This window comes from Camelina sativa, chromosome 17 (assembly GCF_000633955.1).
Source record: "Camelina sativa cultivar DH55 chromosome 17, Cs, whole genome shotgun sequence".
NCBI lineage: Eukaryota > Viridiplantae > Streptophyta > Magnoliopsida > Brassicales > Brassicaceae > Camelina > Camelina sativa.
The window spans coordinates 34,832,728-34,850,574 of NC_025701.1; the positions used below are offsets into that span (position 1 = coordinate 34,832,728).

The 17,847-nt window shown below is 34.4% G+C and overlaps 1 protein-coding gene and 1 long non-coding RNA gene across 2 annotated transcripts; both read left to right on the forward strand.

The window, feature by feature from the left end:
* LOC104758971 lies at positions 720-1,365 on the forward strand. Its single transcript, XM_010481945.1, has 2 exons — positions 720-933; positions 1,055-1,365. The coding sequence occupies exons 1-2, from the start codon at positions 759-761 to the stop codon at positions 1,300-1,302; spliced, it is 423 nt and encodes a 140-aa protein (XP_010480247.1). The 5' UTR covers positions 720-758; the 3' UTR covers positions 1,303-1,365.
* On the forward strand, positions 13,477-14,852 carry LOC104758970. The gene is made up of 5 exons (XR_762795.2): positions 13,477-13,721; positions 13,923-14,001; positions 14,239-14,350; positions 14,454-14,506; positions 14,672-14,852. It is a non-coding gene; the product is annotated as an uncharacterized LOC104758970 (long non-coding RNA).

A 17,847-nucleotide genomic window follows, 5' to 3' on the forward strand; every position in this document is an offset into this window, starting at 1 on the left:
AAAAATTATCTCCTTATTCTTCGTATTTTGGCAATAAATAATACAAAATCCATGTTTTGACTTTGGTTATAAATTTTGGATATTGCAATACTTTATTTTAAATATTTATATTTTAATTAGAATTATATAAATGAAAAATGTTACTATTAAGGTAACAAATCAACCATCTTTATTACTTTTAGATTATTGTATCAAAAATGAAGGTATATTGAAGATGTGAAATTTATTTTTAAATATATTTAATTTGACATTTGTCATAACCCAGTTAGTCAAAACTTTGTAAAAAATATTTTTTTTCCCAATGTAAGCTTTGGAAAATCGTCTGTATCTAGTTTGAATGGATGAATTTTATATGCTGTCAAAAAACGATATATATACAAAATCCATCTTTTCCTATTGTGATTAATTTGAAATATTGCTATACTTCTGCCCAAAAAAAAGATATATTGCTATACTTTACTACTAATGTTTTTATTTTATTTCTAATTATAAAAAATGGAAATACGTAATTCTAGATAGAAATCCAAGCATGATTAGTACATTTAGATTATAGTCTTAAAAAATCAAACTAGTGAAGATATGGAAATTTGTTTCTAAATATATTTTGACACGTGTGGCAAGTGAGTAAATTCTTTGGAGTGTTGAACTATCATCAAACATATTGAACTCTATATAATCTGATGTGTTGAAACAAAAGTTGATAAACCTGTACCAAGCAATAATAATAATAATAATAATAAACAAAAAAAAAAAGGAAAATGTCGAGTATGATCAAGATAATGATGATGATGGCCTTGGTAATAATGGGCGTGAGAGCAAAAACTCTGACTGAGTGTCGTGAAACAGACTGCATGTATCTTTGTGCGAACAAAGGGATGAGCACAAAGGCTTGTTCTAAATGTGTCCTTCGATGCAGTACTGCTTCTGACAAAAGTAAGCAAATAGATATATAGCCAGATCTCATAGTTTAGAAAGTTATGAGTAAATTTTTTGTTTTCAGTGTATGATTTTGATTGAATTCACAAATTATGGTTATGATTTATGATGTTTACAGGTACCAATGATGTAGACCAACGTGTCATATGTTACCGGAACTGCGATGTTGGTTGTGGCACTGACAATGCGTGCCATGAACGTTGTAAGAAGAGTTGCGGTTACCCACCCTTTACATGGGTCAACGATGTAGACCAACGTGTCATATGTTACCGAAACTGCGATGTTGGTTGTGGCACAGACAATGCGTGCCATGAACGTTGTAAGAAGAGTTGCGGTTACCCACCCTTGATGAATCTTCATCTATGATTTTGTTGAGGACTTGTTGAATTTTTACATGTTGGGGTTGTAATTGCCATGGAAAGATTCTTTATAAACATACTAAACTCTAATAAAATTATTATTTTTCTTGAAATAAATCTGATGGTATAATACTCACTTAAGTATGAACAATTATTCAAATACACACATATATATATATAGGAAAAATCACATTTTAAACTTTCAAATTGTCATTGAGTAACACTTTAAACCTTAAAATATTTTACTATTAAGATTATAAACCTTTAAAACGATTTCACTAACAATTTAAACTTTAAAATTAACTTTCTTGTTTGTACTGCCACGAAAAATGACATCAGCATGAAATTGTTAAACTATGCTATTTTGATTTAAATATTTGTTTAATTCATTTAATTTAATTTAATTATTTATGACGATTGATAAAAAAAATAAAAATACATCAGAGCAAAAAACAAATGAAGAATCAGAGGTAAGATTAAAACATTTGACAAATGTAAAATTGAAGATGACAATATATTTAGAAGATTTATTGGTTTCCAATTAGAATTCAATCGATTTGAATCAGAATCCAGTGGAGATGCCTTTATTAAAAGAATTAATAATGTGAAGAGTAATGTCGGAAAAGTTTTGTCTACAATGAAGATGAACACAAATTTTTTTCTTTTTGTCTTTTTTAATTATTTATAAAAACTAAAAATAATTTAAATTTAAATTAAACCAACATAGTTTAACTATTTTGCCTTGACGGATATTATTATTCCGTTATATTTTATGGTGGTACAAAAATGAAAGTTAGTTTTAAGGTATAAAGTGTTAGTAAAATCATTTTAAACGTTCAAAGTGTTAGTAAAATCATTTTAGAGGTTTATAGTGTTAGTGAAATTCTCTCGAGGTTTAAAGTGTTACCTAGTGACACTTTGAAGGTTTAAAACGTGATTTTCCCTATATATATATATACATAAATACATAAATACTATATCACCAAAGTGCACTTATTTTTTGGTTAAACATTTTAAAAGAATTTCACAGTTAAAAGTGCTTATGTGGGAGTAGTTTCAGAATGGGTGTTTGTCAGAACCGTGCAAGAGATGACAAACCACGAGAAAAGCTCATGTAGTGATTTATAGGATTGATAAACATGTCTTTATAACCATAACAAACCTGTCATCAGATAAGAATGACCCCATTGGACGATAGAGGATGTAGGTTCCATTAATGAAATATGGCAAACGGGGTGTTTACAAGTGGTCTCATAGCTGAACCTAGATAAGTGTAGAACCAAAAGGGCTCATACCAACGTGGGTTAAAGTCTTGGTGTAAAACAAGGATGTTCCAATTTGTTAGTGTGGGTGAACTGTAACACCTTGGTTTCAAGAAATATGGTGGAGCATACAGAGAGTTTAAAATAATTGATTTGGTTATCTATGTCACGAAGGTGCACTTATCTTTTCGGTCAAACCTAAGAATTATACAGTTAAGCATGCTTATGTTGAAATAGTTCCAGGATGAGTTTCATTCTGAAAAGTGATTGCCAAAACCGTTTGAGTTAGAAAAAATCACGGAAAAAAGATCATGTGGTGATTTGTAAGATTGGTAGACAAGTATTAAAAGCTTCCCGAATAAGATGGGTTCACAGGAGTAGAGAAGATGTGGGACCCATTCAGGAAATATGTCGATCGAAGCGTTACAAGTGATATCAGAACGGAACCTAGAAGATTGTGGAGTCTAGAAGGGTCACACCTTCTGAGGTGATAGCTAGTCTTGGTGCGCAACGAGAACCTTGCGATATGTTATTGGGGTGAATTTTAACATACCGATTTCAAGCATTATGGTGGTGCATGCAAAGAAGTTTAAAAGAATTGATTTTGTCACCTATGTTCCCAAAATACACTTAACTTTCCGATCAAACCTCCTGAGATACCATAGTTAATGGTGATTATGTTGGAGTAGTTCCAGGATAGAGACCTTCCGCGAATTAATTACCAGAATTGTGCTAGGGAAGACAAAACAAGAGGAAATATCAGGTGGTTATTTGTAGGATCGGTAAACGAGTATTTAAAAGCGTCCAGGTCGTAACGAACCAGCCGAGACATGATGTGGGGCTTACTAGGGAAAGGTGGCGGTCGGCAAGTTACAATTGGTGTTATATTCATACCCAAATGAGTGAAGAGTCAAGAGGGCTCACATCTTTATGGGTGACGGTCTTGGTGCACAACAAGGACGTTGTGATCTGTTAGTGGTTTTAGGAGATATGGTGGTGCATACGGAGAGGATGAGTGATATTTCGGGAAGTGATTGCTTAAATCGTGTGTGGAAAGAATACATAATAAGATCATGTGTTTATTTGTATGGTCAATAAATAAGTATTTAAAACTTCATAGACATAACGAACCAACGACAGATAATGATAGGTCATGGGCCCGTTAAGAAAAGGTGGTAATCGGGTGTTACATACTTGATTTTAATTTCTTAATCACCTGAATATGATGTTTAAACTTATGGGTTCTTTTTTGTTGGTCAAAATATATGTTGGTCAAAAAAGAACCCAGTGTTTGGATGATACAATGTTGGAAACAGCCATACAAGTATATCAACATAACAAGAATAGAATTCACAATGTATACAACCGTAATGTGCTAAAACATGAGCTGCTTCATTACAAACGCGTTGAACATATACAAAGTTAACATATTTAAACTTGGATGCCAACAAGATAATGTCCATGCCTATGTTTCGGATAGCCAGATTTGTTGATAATCCATTAATATTGTCAATTAAGATTGCACAATCTCCCTCGAAAATCACTAAAGTATAACCTCTAATCCAAACTTGTTGAATAGCGCTAAGTAATGTTTTTGCCTCAGTCTCCAATGGTGATCTTGTTGTTTCAAATTTTGTTGCTCCCACGCTATGTTTCTAAGTAAGTTTAACCTTAGGGGTTCTATTTACCGTGTCTTCAAATTAAATGGACTTTTTACTACAATATCAATCATCGTGGTCATTTGTAAACATTTTTCTTGGTAAAATTTCATTTTTTATGGATTTCATCTTGATTTCTCTTTGTTAAAAAAAAAATTTGGATCCACCAAAACAAAAAAAATCAAAACAAAATAGATATAAAATTAAATATATATTTACTGTAACACCCGCAAGCCAAAAATTGGATTTTTGGTAGGGGTGTTGATCGACACAGCTTGTGGTGTCGATCGACACAGTGTGTGTTCAGGTGTTCGGTTTGGGGATCATATCTAAGTTGTGAAACCGAAGATTTTAGGTTGCGAAAACCTATTTTTGTCACCTCCTTTGTGTGGAAAAGAGAAAAAGCGATTCTCAAAGTTCATGTGATTTTCCTAAAGGTTTCCCTAAGCTTTTGTCCTTGTTTTTATGAGTTTTTGTCTTGGAGGTTGGAATTCTAAGGCTGAGAACGTAGGAGAAGCTTGTGGTGGTGAATTTTTCGTCATTGTTGGTGAGATCTCTCTGCTTTGGCAAAGGTGAGTGCATGGTCATGGCATATCTAAGCTAAGATCTATTTTTCTGTGATTTTATGTGATATGTAATTGGTTGCTTGTGATTTCTATCCGTTTTTGTGACTCTTGAGGCTTGGATCTGTCCTTGAGGTCGTGTGGGACAAAAGGGAGAAGCTTGGAGGCGAGATTCGGTGTTTCTGATCAAAGAGAAGCGATGCTCGACATGAGTGTGTGTCGATCAACACTAATGCAAGGACAGCGTGTCAATACCTACGACCATCGATCGATGCCATGTGGAAATGTCGGTCGATGCAATTAGGTATTTCGTGAAATATCGAGCATGCGTCGATCGACACAAGGAGTGTGTCGGTCGACTCAAGGTGGTCTGTGTCGATCGACACAGGTTGTGTGTCGATCGACACACCCTTCGCCAGGTGTCACCAGGCGGATGTCAGTCAACACCAACCTACGGCAGCGACTGATGATGTGTTTTCTCTATGTTGACTGGTTTGTGTTATTGTATGATTGATTGTGGCATGATAGATCTTATTGCTTGTGTGTATAGCTCAGTAGATGGGAGGATTGTCTCACTAAGTATTTATGGTAATACTTACGCCTCTATTTTGTATTGTGGCGCAGGTAAGGACAAAGTGTGACCGTTGCTATGAAGAGGAGGATGTTTTAGAGGCTCACGTGTTTGCTCTGTGTCTTTGATAGGATGTTAGACTGGAACTTGGTCATCTAGAACGGATGTTAGGATTGCTGGTAATACGACTTTATTTTATGTTTTGGATTGTTGCTAGAATTGGCATTATGTTATTCATTTATTCGTTATTGGTTTATTGGAATTGTTTGTGTTATGTGCTGTTATTGATTGGGATTAGGTTGATAGTGAATAAGAGATCATAAATTATTAGGATGTTAAAAAAAAAATGGGTAGGCTTGTTTTACTTACTAAAATTTAAGGTCAAACCAAAATTAAATCTATATCAAATCATTGATGTTAGACTATATTTTACCTCGTTGACTAATTTTGATAAGTATAATAAACATATAATACCTTGTATAGATACAATAATCAAGAACAGTTATAATTACTAGAGGAAATCAATGTAAAATATATATGAGCGCAGAGAAAAAAACCAATCAAATCAATATGTAGACATATGCAGTATATATGAAACGATCTGACCCATTTTTTAAATAATAATAATAATAATAATAATAATAATAATAATAATAATAATAATAATAATAATTTAAACTAGTGGTCACATACCTACTAGCCACCTAACTACAATTACACAACAGTGAATAAAATAAAAATATAACATTAAACCAATTAATAACCAATACCAATACCAATATCCAATATTAATTCCTAACAATTAAACCAATAATCCAACAACATAAATCAAAGAACTAGCAATCCTAAACAACATTATAGGACTCCACTCTAGCAACCTACAGAAGCTAGACAACAACCAATCAAGTCACTGGAATATTCTCCTCTTCATTGACTTGAATCCACGATCACACTTTGCCTTTACCTGCACCACAAACACAAATTGAGATGCATGATTATTTAATAAACACTCAGTAAGGCAATCCTCCTATCTACTGGGTTATACACACAAGCAACTGAGATACCAATGTAAAACTCAATCAACAAACAAGACATACAAATCAAGGAACAAGTATCGTCTTCACTGAAAGGGAGGTGTCGACCGACACTTGCATTAGTGTCGACCGACACTTGCATTAGTGTCGACCGACACTTGCATTAGTGTCGACCGACACTAGCACATAGTGTCGATCAATCCTAATCCTTGATGTCGATCAACACTAACTCAGCAACCGCAATCCGCTCAAAGCCAAGAGTTGAATCTCACTTCCTATCACCTCCAATCCGCCCAATACTCAAACCCAAAGCCATATGAATCCTTGGGAACCCTATAGCAACCATAACAAGCAAGAAAACACCATAAACAACAACTAACAAGCAAGACAAAGGAAATCTCACGCTTAGATCAGCCATGGTCGATCAACCATGGTCGATCAGCCATGGTCATGCACTTACCTCTTTGCAGGAAGATTCTGACCAACAGCAGCGAATCCAACCTTCCTAGGAAGCTTCTTACACCCTCCTAGCTTCAAATCTCCCAAGAACAGCCAGGAAATCTCACAATCTCTCCCAGAAACGTTTTCTTCTTTTTTTCTCTCTGTATTCTCTCTAACAGCGGCCAAAAAAAAATGAAGGCACGACCTAGGTTGTCCTCACACTTAAATATCACGGTTCAATGGTTTTCGTTAAACCAAACCAACCCAAATTGACAATTAAATCAAACTGGTTGAACCAGAATTTATTGGTGTTCTAACATCCGTGAACCGGAATTCCGGTTTGGAATGTGCATCGATCGATGCTGGAGGAGCATCGGTCGATGCTGACTCAATTTCCTGTGTTTTGACTTAAGTTAAACCCTTAAGTCGTTCCTTTTGTCTCATTTGAGAAAAAAAGGGAGAAAAAGTGTTCTTGAGTGTTCTTGGTGATTTCTGGAGATTTGAGGCTGATCCTGTAGAGATCTGTAACTGGGATCGTTATAGGAGCGTTTTTGTGCTTGTTTGAGGTTCAGATTCATCTTGGCAAAGGTAAGTGCATGACCATGGCTTATCTAAGCTGGATATTACTCTGATCTGCTTGTTTCAGTGTTGTTAGGCTTGTTAGTATGTCGTTTGAGGCGTTGGGAAGCTTTCTTGTGGCTTGGGATCAATTCTTGTGGTTGCAGGAACAGAGATCCGGTGAGAAGCTTCGGGGAAAACGATGCTCGACATGAGCATCGATCGACGCACTATGTGCGTCGATCGATGCTAGTGCGAGGACGACACGGTTTGACCTAGGAGCATTGGTCGATGCCATGTGGAGGCGTCGGTCGATGCGATTAGGGTTTCCGTGTGATGTCGAGTATGTGTCGATCGATGCATACCCTATGTCGGTCGATGCTGGTCCCTGAGGGTGTCGATCGATGCATACCCTGTGTCGGTCAATGCTGGTCCCTGAGGGTGTCGATCGATGCATACCCTGTGTCGGTCAATGCTGGTCCCTTATGGTGTCGGTCGATGCAAGTTTTGTGTCAGTCGATGCAGAGCCTGATTTGTTTGTTGATTGTTGTTTGATGGTTAGAGTATCTCTATTGCTTGTGTGTATAGCCCAGTAGATGGGAGGATTGCCTTACTAAGTGTTTATAAAACACTCATGCATTGCAATTTGTCTTTGTGGTGCAGGTAAAGGCAAAGTGTGATCGTGGAATCAAGACAATGAAGAGGAGGATGTTCTAGGGACTCGATTGGATGTTGTCTGGGATTGTTAGGTTGCTAGAGTTGGGTCATTAGAAACATTTCTTGGATTGCCGGTTTGGTGTTTCTTGTTGTATGGTATTTGGATATTGTTATGATTATGATATTGGTTTATTATTGGTTATTTATTGGTATTGGTTATTCCGCTGTTGGTTGTGATTGTGGTTAGGTGGCTAGTGGATATGGGACCACTAGTTGTAGTTTATTGTTATTTATTATTATGGTTATTATTATTTATTATCTAAAAAAAAAGGGTTAGAACGTTTCAGTTTGGTATCAGAGCCCTTACGGTTCTAGGTTTGGGTTCACTAGGTTTCTGTTGTGATGTTTTGGATTGCATGACTTGATTGATTATGTGAGTTAGTCAATTGTGTGTGGCATGGAGTACTAGAACATCCTCTTCGAGTCTACAGTGTGATTCCACGGTGAGTTTATGTTTTTGTGTTTTTTTTTGTGTTATGTTAAGATTGCTTGTTAGCCTCTGTTCTTGGAAGTGCAGTGGTTAAAGGCGTTAGAGTTGTTGGTCGTGGACGTGGGCGTGGTCGGACGGGTTTCCGAGGCCAGCGAGTGTGTGGTCCAGAGTTCCACGAGGAGGTACGTCGTAGGATCGCAAGCGTATCATGAGTGACCAGAGAGGTTAGCCGGTGAGCGTGTCGGGGATGCTGGGAACCCAAGTGTGGGGTTGCAGCAGGTGTAGCCCAGGGTCGAGATGATCACTTGGCGGATCTGTTGGCGTGCTGTGGGAACGGTTACCGAGAGGGGTACTAGTGCAGGCTTCATTCGTATCGAATGTGGCGGGGTGCAGCCGAGGGCTGCGGATGTTGAGGACTATCCATCTTTTGTTAGGAGGATGGAGCAGTTGTAGATGACCGGTACGAGTTTCTTCTTGAGAGGTATCGAGCCTAGATGGGCAGTTAGGTGGTCATATGCAGTTGGATCAGATACCTTCTCCGTTTGGTGGGTGATACAGGTTGATATGAGAAGTTGCGTGGACAGGTGTAATATTGCAATGTTATACTCGGACCACGGGAGGTACTTTTGGTCTGGAGATGTTTATAGTCGTTAAGAATTGTTGCTCCTGCGGGGATGGTAATTCTCCTGAATACCGATAGCTCGAGGGGCTGGGGGTTCCGAGTGTGGCAGAGGGGAAGATGTTCTCCTGAGGGGATGATTAGTTCCTCTAATACTGAGATCTTGAGGATTATGGTCCAAGAGTGAGACGGTATAACTCGAAGACGGTGGTCTGAGAGTGAGAACGGTATGGCTCGAAGGTTGCTACCTAAGGGTGAAAAGTTGGGAGCAATTAATGCCTAAGACGTGAGTATAAACATAACGACTGAGTGTAGACCCCGAGAGAGTGATGGTGGTTTAATCTTGGGTTTTGGATGTGTTGACCTATGGGTCAGGGTTTTACGACCAGAGCGATTATGAATATGTGGCTGTTGCTCCAGGATTGGGAGGCCGGTTGTGTTGGAGTCCTAGGAAGGGGAGTTTTAGCAGGTTTGAACCGGGAAAGGCATGTTTGCCAGATACGTAAGTTCACGAGAAGGCTTTATGGCAGGATAATCTAATCGTTGCGACGATTTTGGTTTACGTTCTTGGGAGATGGACAGGGTTGCTAGATTCAAGGTTTTAGTAAGCTTGTTGAGGGAAAACAAGGCAAGTGGTTTGAGTTGGCATCTTGCAAAGCATTCGATGCGGTGAATCAGAATATGCGAACGTATGGTACTTGTTTATTTTATTACACTCGTATTGATGATTTGTTGTGGAGAATTTCTAAGCGGGAAGCTAATTTTGTAATAAGCTATCTTGTGGAAGTTTCCTTAAGAGACAAGTTACTAGAGCTTCTTGGATGGACAAGAGGTGTTGATATCTGGGTGGTGGTGAATTGATGTCAGCATACTTGATTATTAGTCTAGAAGAGCTGAGGAAGGAAAAAGGGGATTCTTACGTCTTATCACTTCACCGTGGGGAGCATCGGTGTGGTGCGTCAAGTAGAAAGGACGAGGTATGGGTTTAGGAGTTCGTGGTGATGCCGTTTGGGTTGACTAACGCACAAGCTGCGTTTATGAGATTGATGAACAACGTATTTCAGGAGTTTCTGGACGTGTCTGTCATCATTTTCATCGACGACATCTTGGTTTATTCTAAGAGTCCTGAAGAGCATGCAATACATTTGACGGCATATCTGGAGAAGTTGCGGAAGCAGAAGTTGTTTGCTAAGCTGAGCAAGTGTAGTTTCTGGCAGCGGTAGATGGGTTTTCTGGGTCATATTGTGTCTGCAGATTGGGTTTCTGTAGATCCGGAGAAGATTCAGGCTATCAGGGATTGGCCTAGACCGTAGAATGCTACGGAGATCAGGAGTTTTCTTGGGTTAGCAGGTTACTACAGGAGGTTTGTGCAGGGGTTTGCGAGCAGAGCACGCCCTATGATTAAGTTGACGGGGAAGGATGTTCCTTTTGTCTGGTCACAGGAGTGTGAGGAGGGCTTTGCAAGCCTGAAGGAGATGTTGACTACTGCTCTGGTGTTGGCTTTGCATGAGCAGGGAGAACCCTATGTGATTTATACGGAGGCATCCAGAGTGGGTTTGGGATGTGTGTTAATGTAGCATGGGAAGGTGATTGCCTATGCTTCGCGGCAGTTGCGGAAGCATGAGGACAACTCTCCTACTCATGATTTGGAGATGGGTGCTGTAGTTAGAGTATCTCTATTGCTTGTGTGTATAGCCCAGTAGATGGGAGGATTGCCTTACTGAGTGTTTATAAAATACTCATGTATTGCAATTTGTGTTTGTGGTGCAGGTAAAGACAAAGTGTGATCGTGGAATCAAGGCAATGAAGAGGAGGATGTTCTAGGGACTCGATTGGATGTTGTTTGGCATTGTTAGGTTGCTAGAGTTGGGTCATTAGAGACATTGCTAGGATTGTCGGGTTGGTGTTTCTTGTTGTATGGTATTTGGATATTGTTATGATTATGATATTGGTTTATTATTGGTTATTTATTGGTATTGGTTATTCCGTTGTTGGTTGTGATTGTGGTTAGGTGGCTAGTGAGTATGGGATCATTAGTTGTAGTTTATTATTTTTTATTATTATGGTTATTATTATTTATTATTTAAAAAAAAAAAAATGGGTCAGGTCGTTTCAGGTGTCGACCGACACCCATCCTCAAAACACAGAGTTTTGGTTCGCGGATGTTATAATATACATCCAATTATGATTAAAAAAAATATAATTACATAAAGTATCAATTTTTCATTTCATTTTGCATTTTATTTACTACTCAAAAAGATTATATTCCTTTTTGAGATTTAGTTGTTTATTTTTTCTTAATTTTTACATGTTGGAATGTAAGTCGACATTAAAATATTTCTATATTAACATATTATAATACGAGATCATTTTCGTATAAAAATCAAGAATCCTAACCGAAATCCATATGGAATCTTAATTAAGTAATAGCAATCTGCAAGCATATAATGACATTTTATATATATATATATATATATATATATATAATACTTCAAAAACATATTTGAATGTATAAAAATTGTCAAGAACTGAGTAAAATACTTTCTACTAAATTGGAAAATTCAAATTTAGTTACCAGTTTTCCTACTAGTTACATATATTTTCCACTAAATTAGTTTCTAAACGATTATTCTAAAATCAAGAATCAAAATGAAATCTTAATTAAATAAAATTAGCAATTTGCAACCATACAATGAGATTTACAAATATTTGTTACCTAAAACATATATTTGATAATTAGTATAAAAATCATCAAGAACTGATTATAATATTTTCTACTCACTTTCTCTATTCAAATTTAGTTTACCAATTTTCCTACTAACATATTTTTTAACGATTATTTCTAAATCAAGAACTCAAACTGAAATAGAAATAAGATCTTATTAAGTAATATTAAAAATCTACAATCATACAATGACATTTTATAATTTTCAGTTACTTCAGAATTATCAAAAACTGATTATAATAGTTTCTGTATTTTTTTTTTTCAAATTTAGTTTACCAGTTTTGCTACTAGTGATTTTTCCAAAATGGAGAACCCAAACCGAAATCGAAAAGAAACCTTAATTAAGTAATTTTAACAATCTACAACCATACAATGACATTTTCTAATTTTTAGTTATTTTAAAAGTAGATTTGATACCTGGCATACATATCATCAAGACCTGATTATAATATCTTCTACTAATTTTGTATATCTAAGTTTAGATTACTAATTTTCCGACTACGGTTACAAATATTTTCTACAAAAAATATACTATAAGTGATTATTCTTAAATTAAAAAACCAAACACAAATCGAAATAAAATCTCAGTTAAGTAAAATTAGCAATATACAACCATACAATGACATTTTATAATTTTAGTTACTTAATTTTCTATTTTCAAATTTAATTTACCCATTTATAAAGATTATTGTAATACCTCCATTTCAGAAACATACGGAGAGATTTAACAGAATTGATTTGGTCATCAAAGTCACCAAAGTGCATTTATTTTGTCGATCATAAATCCATAAAGAACTCCAAAATTAAGTGTGATTATGCTATACTAGTTTCAGGATGGCTAAAATTTCCAGAAGTGATTGTCAAGAACTGTGCGAGTAAGGACAAAACAAATGAAAATGTCATGTGCTGATTTGTAAAGTCAGCAAACAATTCTTTTGAAACGACCCGACCCATTTTTTTTAATATAATAATTAAAAACCAAACAGCGAAATAACAAAAGATATCATTATCCAACAACCAATAACCAATAAATAATAAACCAATAGTGATAATAATTCGACCAAGTCATAAATCATAAAACCAGCATCCTAGCAATATTCTACTAACTCAACTCTAGCAACCTAACAGAAGCCAGAAAACACATCAACGAGCCACTAGAACATCCTCATTTTCATCGTCTTGATTCCACTATCACACTTTGTTGTTATCTGTACCACAACACATATGAGATGCGTGAATATTTTATAAAGACTCAGTGAGACAATCATTCCATCTACTGGACTATACACAGAAACAATTGAAATAACTCGAACAATCAAACAACAACCAACAAACAAACCACGAACTGCATCGACCGACACCAACTGGCCCACTACAGGAAGGAAGTTAGGGTATTAATAGCAGTATATAATAGAGTTTTTGATGGTTATGCTATAGTTGAGTTTCGAAAAAAAATTCATAGCATTTCTAAAAATATTTTGACAGCAAAAATATATTGTAATGGCGTCTAATTTTTGGTTTTATGATCGCATAGATAAAAATAGAAACCTTATCATAGGAGTAACCGGGAATGTGAAAAATTCATTGCCTCTAAATGTTTTCCAACTAATAACAAAAAATGAGAAATAAGAAGATCGATTAGGTTAGTTTACTTAAGACATATCTTTCTCTCTTCTTTTTCTTTCTTTCTTTCTTCTTCTTCTCCGACTTGAGTATATCGGGGACGGAGACGAGAAGCCGGCAACTGTAGTGGCCAATCGTGAATGAGATCGAGAGCTTTTGACTCCCGTCGCTGATTCCGGCGACAAGGACGATGGTTCTTCTTCTTCGCATCAATCCAGCCACGAGGTGTAGTTTTTATCTAGAGTCTTGTTATATTTTTTCTCATTTCAAGATTCATGTGAAATTAAAAGTAGAACTGGATTGATATTAAGCTCTTAGTTCCTTTCAAGATTTATTCTTGGAACTTGTTTGATTCAATCTATTCATAAGAACATTTCCTTGGATAGAATTCTCAAGTCAATTACCATCTTCCTCTTTCTCTCTCAGATCACTGGCAGCTCCAACTCGATTTCTAAATCATCCTCCATGACCTCACAAGCTTGTCTACTTCATAAACAGCTCAAAGGTATACACAAAACCACACTAATCTTTAACAAATCTGTTTGGTGTTGCTTTTTGTAATTGAATTCGATTTGTTTTTGGATTTGTTCATATCTTTGTAAGCATCGTGAAGATTTTGATGTGAAGGGCTAGATTTGGATTTACTTCATGTGTGTCATTTATACTCTGTAACTATTCTTGTGAATATGGTTATTGTCTTATTATGTTCTAACGCTGGTACTTTTGGTCTCGAGATAAGCAGATGAAAGATGCGTTGAAGATTTGGTGCAAGCTGCTACTCCACACCAAGTATCCTCTTACATCGCACTCATCTTTCCTGCAAATCAATCAGACATTTAAAACTTCGTTTTCAGGTTAGAAGTTTGTTTGACTAGTAAATCTGGTTTTTCTGATCCATAATTGTGAGAATCACATTTTAAGATTTGAGAGACTTGCCGTTTTCTGTGATGAATGCAGGTGGGTTTCCATAGATGTCTTTAAGATACAGTGCCAATTTCCTGAGTTTTCAGGTTAGTATTTTGTTATGTCTGCAATTCGTCCTTCTTTCAGTGGTTATTGATCCTTCTTTCAGTGGCTGCCCTTAAACCATTGATTAATGTGTTATATTATATGGTGTGGTTATTGATCCTCTTTAGTTTATTGATTAATGTATTGAATCGAAATTTTCACTGCAGGAGCTATGATTTCAAGCATATTCAAGAAAGAAGAATATATGTACAGTGTAGAAAACACGTTTCATCAAGCTTCTTAATTCTCTTAGTGTGATGTTCTTTAATGGAATGTAAAATACTAATTAGTCAATTTCTTCTTGTTCGTGCAATTTCTTATGTGAAACCCCCATCAGTTTGCAAGCAAGTTTTAGTAATATGATAATTAAATGAAACCGAATAATACATAATTAAAGTAACAAATATATGAACTTAAGAAAACAACAAATATATAGTATATATATATATATATATATATAATAAAAATACTTAATACATAATTATAACTATAAATGAAACTTTTATTTTGTTCATAATTCTTCTCATACATCCATTTGTTAATTATAAATTATCAACTAATATTCTCAAATGTTCAAAAGTTTAAATAATATTACAAAATACAAATAATAAAAAATTAAGTGAATCTTTAAATTAGAATTCTGGCTATAGAAATAAAAACTAGTTAATTTATATACTTTTATTTATTACTTATAAATATATGAAATATTGTTTATTTTATAAAAATAAAATTTTAAGCTTAGGGTGTAGGATTTTTGAGATTCAAAGTATAGATATATAGGATCTAGAGTTTGAAGAATAGTTTTTAGTGCTATTAATAATATAAAAAACTAGAAGAGGACCCGCCCGATGTGCGGATTTAAAGTTTTATAAATTAAATTAAAATTAAAAAATATATTAAAATTTGTTGTATGTTATTTATAAAATTTATAATATACTAATTTATATCCACTTACAAATCTTATATGTATGTTATTATTAAAAGTGTATATTTTTTACACCTAAATATACTCTATGTTACAAATAATTCTTTATCACCACCTAGAAAATGTCTATATAGACAAATTAAACCAACTATTTTACTTTCACTTCTGCATAGTTTTTTAATTACTAAACTTGTTGGCTCAAAAAATATTTTGAATAAAAACTATATTACAGAATATACTAATCAATGATATATCATCACAATAATATATGATCGCCATGAAAAAAACCTCGGCTCCATCCTCATCCCTTATAGAGAGAACCTTGCGTTCAAACTCCTCCACCATGTAGAGAACCTTGGCTCCGCCTTCCTCCCTTGGGAGATAACCTTGCGTCCAACCTCGTCCACCTTCCTCTCTTAGGTAAATAACCTTGTGTCCAACCTTCTCCACCACAGATAGAATCTCGGCTCTGCCCTCTTCCTTTGTGGAGATAATATGTTCACGTCTTTCTACTATCTCAAAATGGCTTGCCACGACAACCAGTGAAAGTAAAAACCTTTTTCTAACGTCACAAAATCTTTTGATATTAACTAATATTAAATTTCTCAATGTATTCGTGGAAGTGTCTTTGACACACCATGATGTAGCATCTGTCTCTGTAACGTCTCAACCGCCACCTTGCTTAGTGAGCCCATGTCCAATCTTAGTATGTGGGCCCATCTTCCTAAGTGAGCCCTACATCTATTCCCCGCTCGTAGACCCACCCATATTCGATGGTCAGTTTGTTACGTCTAGGAGCCTTTAAAAACTTGTTTACTGACCTTACAAATTAACAAATGATCTTTTCCTGTGTTTTGTCTTCACTTGCACAGTTCCAACAATCACTTCGAGGAAGATCACCCATCATGAAGTTCTCCCAAGACCCTTGACCGAAAAAATAACAATGATGTATGTGTATTTTGGTGACGTATGTGGCCAAATAAATTCTTTTAAACTTTTTCGCAAACCAGGGTGTCAGAGTCTTTGAGCTCATATGGATCTATCAACAATGATTTATGTTTTTTTCCATATATCTATCTATGCTTGTTGTACACTTGTGTTTGATTAGCCTAATTTATTTATTCATTAGGTTGATGAGCTTGTACTCGTTATTTCTCTTTGAGATTGAATGAATAATGTTAACAATTATGTTTGCAAAAAAAGAAGGGTTTATGACCAACCAATCAAGGTTAATAAATTAGAAGAAAATTAATTTGGCATAATTGAAGAAACAATAGAAAATTATAAGCATGGTAATATATGAATCCCAAATAAAAAATGAAAATATAAATTAAATAAAAGAATCTAAAATTACTACAATAAATTTTAAAATACAGTATTAGGAAAAGAAAATGCATATATTAATATGTTTTTGGGTCAACATATTAATCTTACCTATTCCCAACTGAAAAAAGAGAAAGTATGAGAAAATTTTGGTTTTAAAAAATAAAAATTAATTTCCCATTAAAAAAATAATCCCAATTATACAAAGCTGTAAAAAAATTGTATTATTTTTGATAAATTCTGTAATTTTTGATAATTATTTTTTTACATTATTAATTTGTTTTAAAATAAAATATTTTATTTTTGTGCTAATCAAATTCTTCCTATTAAATATTAACTTTTACACATGTCAAAATCTCATATTGATAACTTGATACATGTCAAAATCTTGTTAATGTCTAACTTTCAAAACCCCGACTTTATATAATAAGATTTTAGATTTAGTCATTAGATTTACAAAATAGAAAGAATACACCACCAATAACTAAAACTAAAATTTAGAAATTAAAAAATCAGGATTTGATTGAAAACTTAGGGTATAAGGTTCGAGGTTTAAGGTATAGAGTTTATAGTTATATATATTATATATATATAATATGATAAAGAACACAAAATTAAAATATATATACATGTAACAGTGGAATATACAATTAACTAATGTATCATATATTAAAAATATATACTAATTAGTCTAAAATTATAATTGAAAAGTTTGAAATGTTTTTTTTTCATTTATTTTGTTAGTTGAAAAAGTTATGAAATGTGTTTCAAGATTGAACCTTAAACCTAAACCCTAAATGGTTTAGGGTTTAGGGTTTAGAGTTTAGAGTTCAATCTTGATACATATTTCATAATTTATAAATTAACAAAATAAATTGCAATCAGAAGTTATTTTGTTATATCAATAACATAAAATATGAAGAACTATAATATTACAAGTATACAAATTAATTGTAAGAATCGATTAGTTGTATGTATTCTTTTATCAATAGTTTACATTGTGTTTTATGGTTCTAATTTCAAAAATCTTTAACTTAAAAATTAAGTATTTGTTTAAAAAAAAATTATGATCATAATTTCAATACTATAACATTT

What these genes read in the sequence shown, in the direction of transcription:
- LOC104758971 (XM_010481945.1), top strand. Translation starts at nt 759, where the DNA reads ATGTCGAGTATGATCAAGATAATGATGATGATGGCCTTGGTAATAATG. An exon ending in CAGTACTGCTTCTGACAAAA is followed by an intron (nt 934 to 1,054) that starts GTAAGCAAATAG and finishes TGATGTTTACAG; the next exon opens with GTACCAATGATGTAGACCAA.